The sequence below is a fragment of the Oncorhynchus keta genome, chromosome 5 (assembly GCF_023373465.1).
Source record: "Oncorhynchus keta strain PuntledgeMale-10-30-2019 chromosome 5, Oket_V2, whole genome shotgun sequence".
In the NCBI taxonomy this organism is placed as follows: domain Eukaryota; kingdom Metazoa; phylum Chordata; class Actinopteri; order Salmoniformes; family Salmonidae; genus Oncorhynchus; species Oncorhynchus keta.
In genome coordinates, this window is record NC_068425.1 from 10,266,568 (window position 1) to 10,278,871 (window position 12,304).

At 44.6% G+C, this 12,304-nt stretch overlaps 1 protein-coding gene across 1 annotated transcript in view; it reads right to left on the reverse strand.

Annotated features, from left to right (window-relative positions):
* Window positions 1–12,304, reverse strand: part of LOC118384148 (synaptic vesicle membrane protein VAT-1 homolog) — a 48,453-nt gene that overhangs the window by 17,107 nt on the left and 19,042 nt on the right. The window contains exon 3 of the mRNA XM_052518690.1: window positions 412–582. Coding sequence (XP_052374650.1) covers window positions 412–582 — 171 coding nt within the window. The remainder of the gene's footprint in view (window positions 1–411; window positions 583–12,304) is intronic.

The window sequence follows — 12,304 nt, forward strand, 5'->3', positions numbered from 1 at the left end:
AGTGTCGATTACACTCGTGACCGTCTCAAAAGCACCCCAGCTATCAGGGCTGAGAGTCGTGACACAGCGAAATGGAAACATCATGCAGATAACAAACAGCAGTTTGTTATCTGCAAATGGAAGACAAACACAACTTTACGAACACAACACTGCAACTACAGAGTATTCCTTAGGACCAACGGCTGCATGACCCAGGACCCATTAGTCATCTCAGTATACTTATCTCATGGATCACATTGTGGAAATTATGGGTCACACCGTGCTTGTGTCCCAAATGGTGCCCTATTCCCTATGTAGTGAACTACTTTCGACTAGGGCCCATAGTGTGCACTATATAGGCATTAGTGTGCCATTTGAGACGCAGCCCATCTCAGTGCTGTAAGATGGGTCGGATGACCCCTGACCTCTCACCTTTGGGGCTGATCTTGCGGACTTCCTCCACGTAGTCCCGTGTACGGTAGTCAATGCAGTGCGTGACTCCGCCCTGGCTGATGGTCTCGTGCTTACTGGCCGACGCCGTCCCGAACACGGTCACGTCCTTCACTGTCTGACACAGCTGGGTGGCCGCGATGCCCACCCCACCTGGAGAGAGAGAGAGAGTTTGTTAGGAGAAAACGTAGAGACAGTAGATGTTGCAGGATATATGTCCTGGCCTGTTATAACATAACAGAGACTAAAGCTCCCAACATGTCATACACATAAGCCCTAGTAGATTACATTTCTCAATTGATGCTTTTTTGTGTGTGTTATTTCCCACGTAGAATTGTTTTTGTTGATACATTATTATTGTTGCTCCAAAATATTGTTCATTTACAGTGAACATCGCAATTTGCGACCGTGGCAACCACCCATTCACGCCAGTAAAGCAGAGAGAGAGAGAGAGAGGATAAGGAGACAAAGACGGGTGGTTAAGATGAGCTGGAGCTCAGACTTGTGTATGTGTCCCTTCATTTTCTACCTCGTTGTTTCTCTAAACAGGGTAGCTAAGGGGAGGAAGTATAATACCGAATAAACTCTATCCGAGCTTCACTAATCATTACCTCAAGAGAGATACTCACTCAGGGAGACACCTCCAACTCAATTCAACTCAGCTGATATAAATATGTCTTGAGGCACCCATAAATCCCATTAAATGTGATTTGTTTTGTTTACTGTGACAGGCCAGGTCAGTCAGTAAGAGGCTGGCTGTGTGTGTGTGTGTGTGTGTGTGTGTTGTGTGTGTGTGTGTGTGTGTGTGTGTGTGTGTGTGTGTGTGTGTGTGTGTGTGTGTGTGTGTGTGTGTGTGTGTGTGTGTGTGTGTGTGTGGCTCAGGGGTAAGCAAGGAGAGCATTAAACACACATCACATTACCTCCTACCCGCCGCCCTGGGCAAAAAGGAACATCCACAACTAGACGTAGAGACACACAAACATCCACAACTAGATGTAGAGACACACAAACATCCACAACTAGACGTAGAGGCACACAAACATCCACAACTAGACGTAGAGACACACAAACATCCACAACTAGACGTAGAGACACACAAACATCCACAACTAGACGTAGAGACACACAAACATCCACAACTAGACGTAGAGACACACAAACATCCACAACTAGACGTAGAGACACACAAACATCCACAACTAGACGTAGAGACACACAAACATCCACAACTAGACGTAGAGACACACAAACATCCACAACTAGACGTAGAGACACACAAACATCCACAACTAGACGTAGAGACACACAAACATCCACAACTAGACGTAGAGACACACAAACATCCACAACTAGACGTAGAGACACACAAACATCCACAACTAGACGTAGAGACACACAAACATCCACAACTAGACGTAGAGACACACAAACATCCACAACTAGACGTAGAGACACACAAACATCCACAACTAGACATAGAGACACACAAACATCCACAACTAGACGTAGATACACACAAACATCCACAACTAGACGTAGAGACACACAAACATCCACAACTAGACGTAGAGACACACAAACATCCACAACTAGACGTAGAGACACACAAACATCCACAACTAGACGTAGAGACACACAAACATCCACAACTAGACGTAGAGACACACAAACATCCACAACTAGACGCAGAGACACACAAACATCCACAACTAGACGTAGAGACACACAAACATCCACAACTAGACGCAGAGACACACAAACATCCACAACTAGACGTAGAGACACACAAACATCCACAACTAGACGTAGAGACACACAAACATCCACAACTAGACGTAGAGACACACAAACATCCACAACTAGACGTAGAGACACACAAACATCCACAACTAGACGTAGAGACACACAAACATCCACAACTAGACGTAGAGACACACAAACATCCACAACTAGACGTAGAGACACACAAACATCCACAACTAGACGTAGAGACACACAAACATCCACAACTAGACGCAGAGACACACAAACATCCACAACTAGACGTAGAGACACACAAACATCCACAACTAGACGTAGAGACACACAAACATCCACAACTAGAAGTAGAGACACACAAACATCCACAACTAGACGTAGAGACACACAAACATCCACAACTAGACGTAGAGACACACAAACATCCACAACTAGACGTAGAGACACACAAACATCCACAACTAGACGTAGAGACACACAAACATCCACAACTAGACGTAGAGACACACAAACATCCACAACTAGACATAGAGACACACAAACATCCACAACTAGACGTAGAGACACACAAACATCCACAACTAGACGTAGAGACACACAAACATCCACAACTAGACGTAGAGGCACACAAACATCCACAACTAGAGGTAGAGACACACAAACATCCACAACTAGACGTAGAGACACACAAACATCCACAACTAGACGTAGAGGCACACAAACATCCACAACTAGACGTAGAGACACACAAACATCCACAACTAGACGTAGAGACACACAAACATCCACAACTAGAGAAAGTAGCCATTGTACGTCAGATGACACTGGTTGACTTGAGCTTCATGCAAGATGACCTGACTAAGAATCTAGGGTAATTTGAGGTATTTGTTTTGGCTATGGGAGCAATGTGTGACACGGGGTCAAGGAAACAAGAAAACATTGTTTCGTAACTGTGCCAGTTGAAAGAAAACCTTCTCATATAGGGAATCAATCTTTGAAACGATGAACAACGCATTGTCTGTGATGACCTTTGTAGACAAAGTGGCAGCTGTGTGAGAGCATTGCTTTCTGTAGGTGTAACTTACATCAGCATGGCTGTTTGATGTAGTATCGGTGTGTGTATGATTCGCTGTTTCTGAACATACTATATATGTGTGTGTGTGTGTGTGTGTGTGTGTGTGTGTGTGTGTGTGTGTGTGTGTGTGTGTGTGTGTGTGTGTGTGTGTGTGTGTGTGTGTGTGTGTGTGTGTGTGTGTGTGTGTGTGTGTGTGTCTCAGTAGGTTACTGTGAAGTAGTGGGACAGAACAGAGAGGACAGAGGGAGGATGACTGGATGGACTGAACATGGCCCGTAAAGGTCACTAATGCCGGACCAAGTTAAGACCGCGTCTTATCTGAGGCCAGAGCCAATAGAGCAACGCAAAACAGAGAGTTCACAACATGGACATTTTACATTCAAACAGAGCGTTCACAACATGGACATTTTACATTCAAACAGAGCGTTCACAACATGGACATTTTACATTCAAACAGAGCGTTCACAACATGGGCATTTTACATTCAAACAGAGCGTTCACAACATGGACATTTTACATTCAAACAGAGCGTTCACAACATGGGCATTTTACATTCAAACAGAGCGTTCACAACATGGACATTTTACATTCAAACAGAGCGTTCACAACATGGACATTTTACATTCAAACAGAGCGTTCACAACATGGGCATTTTACATTCAAACAGAGCGTTCACAACATGGACATTTTACATTCAAACAGAGCGTTCACAACATGGACATTTTACATTCAAACAGAGCGTTCACAACATGGGCATTTTACATTCAAACAGAGCGTTCACAACATGGACATTTTACATTCAAACAGAGCGTTCACAACATGGACATTTTACATTCAAACAGAGCGTTCACAACATGGACATTTTACATTCAAACAGAGCGTTCACAACATGGACATTTTACATTCAAACAGAGCGTTCACAACATGGACATTTTACATTCAAACAGAGCGTTCACAACATGGACATTTTACATTCAAACAGAGCGTTCACAACATGGACATTTTACATTCAAACAGAGCGTTCACAACATGGACATTTTACATTCAAACAGAGCGTTCACAACATGGGCATTTTACATTCAAACAGAGCGTTCACAACATGGGCATTTTACATTCAAACAGAGCGTTCACAACATGGACATTTTACATTCAAACAGAGCGTTCACAACATGGACATTTTACATTCAAACAGAGCGTTCACAACATGGGCATTTTACATTCAAACAGAGCGTTCACAACATGGGCATTTTACATTCAAACAGAGCGTTCACAACATGGGCATTTTACATTCAAACAGAGCGTTCACAACATGGACATTTTACATTCAAACAGAGCGTTCACAACATGGACATTTTACATTCAAACAGAGCGTTCACAACATGGACATTTTACATTCAAACAGAGAGTTCACAACATGGACATTTTACATTCAAACAGAGAGTTCACAACATGGACATTTTACATTCAAACAGAGCGTTCACAACATGGACATTTTACATTCAAACAGAGAGTTCACAACATGGACATTTTACATTCAAACAGAGCGTTCACAACATGGACATTTTACATTCAAACAGAGAGTTCACAACATGGACATTTTACATTCAAACAGAGCGTTCACAACATGGACATTTTACATTCAAACAGAGCGTTCACAACATGGACATTTTACATTCAAACAGACGCCTGTCTCAAGCATATTTAAACTGCCGTGGTTGACTGTGGTTATCATCAGCAACACGTTGGGATGGGAGTTGTTATCCACCGTCTTGGTCATACTCACTCACACATCATGAGCTTGAGAAGACAGAGACAAAAGGAACCAAGGAGAAGGTATATTTTAATCTATTGCAGTCGCTGGCTGCTACGTCGTACAGGCTGACCTCCTCTCTCTACTTTGACACTTACAAAGAAAATAAAACTTGAACGAGACCAATTCCCTCCTGGCTCTGCTCTGAAGAGACCTTGAGCCAATGGGAACTCAATAGACATTTCTCACTGTATTCAAGCCTGGCAAGGACAAAGAGAGAAGGTCTGCTTCCTAAATGACACTGTATTCCCTAAGTAGTGCACTAGTTTTGATCAGGGCTAATATGGCTCAAAAGTAGTGCACTGTGTAGGGAAGTGGGCATAATTTCCTAGGAACGGGAAGCATTTTGCCACGCTCGCATTAACATCTGCTAACCATGTGTATGTGACAAATACAAATTTGATTTGAAACGCAATCAAGAACTTAATGAAATAACAAGAGCAACGGTGTTGCTGTTGGATGGCAGTGTCAGTGAGTCAGCCTGCCTCCTAACAGCTAGAACTATCTCTCCCTGTCGTTCTGTCCTCAGAGTGAAACCAAGTTTGTGTTGCCAGGGAAACCCAGGCCAAATTGGCGACGACGACTGAGCAAAGGAGCCATTTTGATTCATTGGCTGTTTTTCCTCCAGGCAAAACAGGAGGCATTTGGTGGCAATCAGAAGCTCATCCAGGGGTATTATGTGACAGATCAGTCAGTAACACCCACCCGATCACCACATAACGACTTACCTAGAGCCAGCAGGGAGTAGTGTGTACGTTGGTGTGAAGGTTGGAGAAATGAGAAATTGCTTACCATCTACTTTGATATGGCAAGCTAGTAATGTGTATGGTCACTATGAAGTGTTTAAGCTGTCGGGGTAGGACAGAGTTTTGATATTTAGAGTTGGTGCCTGTCACTCTGTCCCACTCATCCACCTGTGTTAGAAAGGGAGGAAGGGGCACCTGTTTCTGGCTGGATCCCCCTGAGAACCACAGATCCAGGGCCTGTTTGCCCGTCTTGTGACTGATCCGCCATCACAAGACCCAGGTCAGCACTGCCAAGAGCCCCCCACACACAGGCACACACAGAGAGGTAGATAAGCTGAGGTAGGAGGGAGACTGCAGACAGGAACAGTCTGGATGAAAAGTCTGTTCATATCCGCTAATCTTCACTAATACGTGCTCAGATTAAACAGTGAACCCATCGGTAACCCATTGTTTTGGTTCACATTGCTCTCTTGGTATTTGTCACTAAATTTTCACAAATTCCTTGTCACCTTCTCCCTCTCTCCCGTCAGTGCCCCCTTTTCATCTCTCTCTCATCTGCTGTGCATGTGGACCAGGGCAATCTGGGCAATCTTTCCAGTCCTGGTCTTTCCTTTTTTTATTCCCTTCATTCTCCTGGCAATGTGACGCGAGGTCGTCCCCTGAACACTAACCCGTTGCCTGAACACTAAACCATTGTCTGTGCAAAGATGGCAACTTAAGCAAATTCCCGCGCCTAATTCCATTCGTTCTGCTTGGGATTCAATTGAATAGGTTTCACTGAGAAAATTACAGGGCCGTCAAAAGCGTTGTTTTCCCTCTCTGTCTCTCGTTAACTGACCAGGGTGTGTAGGGAGGAACAGCATACACAGTGGACTCTTTACACACACACACACACACACACACACACACACACACACACACACACACACACACACACACACACACACACACACACACACACACACACACACACACACACACACACACACACACACACACACACACACACACACACACACACACACACAGATTTTGGCACCAAATCCACTCTAGGTCTCAATAACATGCTCTTCTAGAGTGAAGAGGAATGTTGTCCTAAACACTGTGGAGTTCACATTACTATGTAGTCCAGTATGATGTGTGTGTCCACACCCAGAGTTCAACGTGAGGAGAGGGTGGAGCCAATAAATGTTGTTGAGATTTCCCAAAGGGAAGGAAGATACGCAAACCTCCTACTACTGTACATACTTAGTACAGTCAGTGCACACAGGCACTTTCTCACAGTCATCCACACACTGACCACATTCGCGTGAACGGTGCTTAAGTGGTATGCTTAAGAGCAACGCAAACATAGAGAGCTCGTCTTAGCATAACTCAAACGGAGAAGCTAACTCACCTCAGACCGTGCTTACTGTAAATTCTAACCTAAAAAGGCTAGGTTGTGGTTATAGGTGTGGGCCCTATGGTGCTAGCAATGATAACACTAGCTAGCACACGTGCTAATGCTAATCCCGGAGAGATGTGAGGCCACTCATGTCACGTTAGGGTTCCATGCTGTCTGCCCCCATGTCATTCTCTGTGTCTCCACTCTCCAAGCGTACCCTCTCCCACACCCTATCATTAGCCTGTGGTGCCTGTGGCTGACAAAGAATGGCACAAAACCATAAACTCAAGAATTCTTCGGGACAGTGAACAAGATCAACAAGTCGGACATGATTGAGCAATGTTTCTTGCTCTGTTATTGTGCAAATCCGACACGAGGCTTACATGACTGTGTGTGAGCATAGAACGGCTGTGTCTTTGTCTGCTATAAGGGGAGATGACTCTGTGTTACGTAACACAGTGTTTTCCCCTTGCTCTGTGTAGCTGTGAACTCGCTGAGTGTTTTAGTATGCTTTCTCGTATGGCAGGTTCCTCTCTGTACCACGTATAGGATGCACATTTTTAGTGACTGGGTGAGTGAATTCAAAACACATCCTGTGTGAGAAGGCAGAACCTGCGATTTCCTGAGTGAGAATTCACACAATGCTAACGCACACAGAGACACCAGCACACACATACACTCATTGTACACACAAACACAAACAGACATGTTCTCATGAAACCCACTGATAACCATGCACAAACAAACACATTCTTCCTAACACAAACACATTGTAGAAAAATAAATACCAACTCAAATGTACAGACAGACACACCTGTGTGTGTGTGTGTGTGTGTGTGTGTGTGTGTGTGTGTGTGTGTGTGTGTGTGTGTGTGTGTGTGTGTGTGTGTGTGTGTGTGTGTGTGTGTGTGTGTGTGTGTGTGTGACCTTCTGTGGGTGGGTGGAGGGGCTTAAGCTGAATGGGGTCATAAGGCAAGGGTTGTGAGTGAGAGCGTATTCTGATTGGAGGGTGGGTTGGAGGTTGGAGCGGAGTGGAGGCTGCATGCCCTGGTTTTCCTGTGCTATCAGTGCAGCTGATCTGCGTCTGGGTATGATGCCAGCTAGGCCCAGAGAACAAACACAACCAGGACTCTCCTCTCCAACACAGCCCTTATTAGCATTCACTGAACTAGGGTAAGACCTACAGCACGGGGTAGTCAGACAGTGGGGAGTCATTGTAGACTGCTAAAGGATATGCTGAAATAGAGACGTGATTTGTCTGAAATTGTAGGATAAACTAACAAAGTGATTTTCTGTCTGTCTCTCATATTGAGTGATATCTTACATTCTTAGAAAAAAAGGTGCTTTCTAGAACCTAAAACGTTTCGGTTGTCCACATAGGAGAACTCTTTGAAGAACCCTTTTTGGTTCCAGGTAGAACCCCTTTGGATTCCATTTAGGAACCTTGCAACAGAGGGTTCTACCTGGACCCAAAAAGGGTTCTCCTGTGGGGAAAGCTGAATTACCCTTCTGGGACCCTGTTTCTAAGAGTGTAGAGTGAGCAGGTAACATCAACATCTATGTACTTTCTCTATACTCTGTCACCTCTATCTCTTCTCTTCCGTTATCATCTTCACTCAATCTCCTTTCTTTTTCTTTGTCTGTCTGTCTGTCTGTCTTTCTTTCTTTCTCTCTTTCTTTCTTTCCTCTCCTCTCCTCTCCTCTCCGCTCCTCTCCTCTCCTCTCCTCTCCTCTCCTCTCCTCTCCTCTCCTCTCCTCTCCTCTCCTCTCCTCTCCTCTCCTCTCCTCTCCTCTCCTCTCCTCTCCTCTCTCTGTTGATACAGGGTAGTGTTAGTCAGACCACTCTGGCCCAGACCCAGTCAAGTGTGTATGTATGTGTGTGCACGCACGTGTGTGTTAGTGTGTGTGTGTGTGTATTATTGGGCGTGGTGGCATGCAGGGCTGCTGGCCAGACCTAATCCATAAACACAGGGTCCAGTTCAGGGAGAGGTCGCAGGAAAAGGCTCTTGGCCGGGTACAGTGGACCCCCCCAAACACATCCAAATGTCACTGCACTCCTTCCCTTGCCCTGTCCCTCTGGAGAAAACAAAGAGGGGAATGTATGCACTCTCCCCGATGACGAGGTATCGAGCACTGATACGCCATGGTCATGAGGAACCTCCCCGGTCGGGGTCATGCGGAGGGGGGAGGAGGGGAGGTGGAGGATGGGAGGATGCAGATGTGCGAGTCCAGAGGACAGAGAGGGCGGGATGGTAGGAGAACAACATGCCATTGTTTGGGGAGAGGGGACGGGAACGGCCGGCCCACAGGCCCACGAGAGAGAGAGGCAGCTGGGGTCAGTCAACGATTCCCGGGTTCACACACAGCCATGACACTGACACACCAGGGGAACCTCTTTATCTCTCTCGATCTCTACAGAGCTGTCTCTCTCTCTCTCTCTCTCTCTCTCTCTGAGTCTCTGTACTAAACTCGATGACAGAGGTACGGTTGAGGTTTACCTTTGAATTTGGTCTCCTTAGCTGAGGTCTCTTCTCTTGGGTACGAGGACAGAGAAGGCCTATGTTAATAATCTCCAGAGAGCTAAAACATTGACAGTGGCAATTATGCTGGAGAGGACATACAGTATCTTTCCTTGTCATGAGATGGGTGGGGGGTGGTGCTGCTGCTGCTGCAGGCAATGAGCTAGACACCTCTCTGTCTGGGTCCTCAAAGTGGGAGCCAACAAGTTAGCAGCCTATGGAAAACACCAGGCAGCACCACCATAGAGCCACATAGAGCCATAGACAGAGCTCTAGTAGTTTCTCATTCACCAGCATGGCTCCACGGCACCACAGGCCGATAAGAGGGAAGAAACCGAGTAACATTGATGAAGAGACTGATGACAGCCGAAGCAGAAGATTGCTCAACAAACAATGACTCTATGGTCAACACGATAAGAAGCTGGCTGTTGATCTATATATTGATTTACTGCCAGTAAAAATGACAGACAATTAAATCATATCTGTCTGGACATGCCCTGAGATTGGATAGGAGAAATGGCTCCTTGTGTCCTCATGCAGTACCACCCACTGTTTTAATATACTATAGCTGTACAAACGGAGTCACTGAATCTTATTAAAAAGTGGTCTGTGTTCACTATTAAAGACGTGCATCCGGACACACTGAAGTTCTGTACATACGTGTAAAACTGTAGGTTAGAGATATGATTCAAATAGCTGGTTGTGTTTTTAATCTCACCGGTGCAAGAGCAGGACAGGCAACCACTGACACACAACCACACTAATATAGAAACACGCACGTACCATTACTGTGGTTGTGGTTGTGGTTGCGCACACACACACACACACACACACACACACACACGCACGCACGCACACACGCACACACAATGTTTGATATCTGACACTAATCTAGAGTTTAAAATCAGAGACGTGCTCTGACAGACTCTTAGGCTGCAGCAACATCATTGCCCAACACCCTCCACCACCATGTGAGGGGGAGGAGGCCACATGACCCAACCAATCAGAGGTGTTAGCTAGGGACTAAACAAGGGTGGATGTGGACTAAGAAGGTCTTCACACTTACTAGAGGTTTGGCAAAAATACCCCCGGCTACATATATATAACTCCCTCACGACGCCAGGACAGCGGAGTCAATCACCACCTTCCGGAGACACCTGAAACCCCACCTCTTTAAGGAATACCTAGGATAGGATAAAGTAATCCTTCTCACCCCCCTTAAAAGATTTAGATGCACTATTGTAAAGTGGCTGTTCCACTGGATGTCATAAGGTGAATGCACCAATTTGTAAGTCGCTCTGGATAAGAGCGTCTGCTAAATGACTTAAATGTAATGTAAATGTAAATATATGCTGCAAACTGGCGAACTTGTCACGTCTCGACCGGAGGTAGAGCACGACACTTGCCTGACAGTTGCCCCCTCTAAGAAGGGCAGTGTAAACAGAATTGTCTTGTTAAGCCAACACTCTTACAGTAAACATTTTAATAGCATACCAATGTTTTTGAAACAGCTGAAGTGTACAGACATTTTCCTTATTTTATTTACTTGTTTTATTGAATTTGTACCTGAAATTGTATTAGCAGCCTGTTACATTCTGAAATTGTAGTAGCAGCCTGTTACATTCTGAAATTGTATTAGCAGCCTGTTACATTCTGAAATTGTAGTAGCAGCCTGTTACATTCTGAAATTGTATTAGCAGCCTGTTACATTCTGAAATTGTAGTAGCAGCCTGTTACATTCTGAAATTGTAGTAGCAGCCTGTTACATTCTGAAATTGTAGTAGCAGCCTGTTACATTCTGAAATTGTAGTAGCAGCCTGTTACATTCTGAAATTGTAGTAGCAGCCTGTTACATTCTGAAATTGTAGTAGCAGCCTGTTACATTCTGAAATTGTATTAGCAGCCTGTTACATTCTGAAATTGTAGTAGCAGCCTGTTACATTCTGAAATTGTAGTAGCAGCCTGTTACATTCTGAAATTGTAGTAGCAGCCTGTTACATTCTGAAATTGTAGTAGCAGCCTGTTACATTCTGAAATTGTAGTAGCAGCCTGTTACATTCTGAAATTGTAGTAGCAGCCTGTTACATTCTGAAATTGTAGTAGCAGCCTGTTACATTCTGAAATTGTAGTAGCAGCCTGTTACATTCTGAAATTGTAGTAGCAGCCTGTTACATTCTGAAATTGTAGTAGCAGCCTGTTACATTCTGAAATTGTAGTAGCAGCCTGTTACATTCTGAAATTGTAGTAGCAGCCTGTTACATTCTGAAATTGTAGTAGCAGCCTGTTACATTCTGAAATTGTAGTAGCAGCCTGTTACATTCTGAAATTGTCGCCGTAGCTTTATATCTCAACAGTGTATTTTTGTTGTTGCTTTGACTGCACTGAGGTCCAGGCAAGAAGCTATTCCATAGGAAATGATCAACGTTTTCAGTCGCAATTTGCTTTTACCTCATGTAATGACTTCCATGATATTGATCAAATAAATGAAGCCTGGTTTGTTCTACGGTAGCTTTAATATGGTAGTTAGGAGTTCTAAGGCTTACACTATCTAGCTATGGTTCAGCTAATCGTCAGCATATAGTA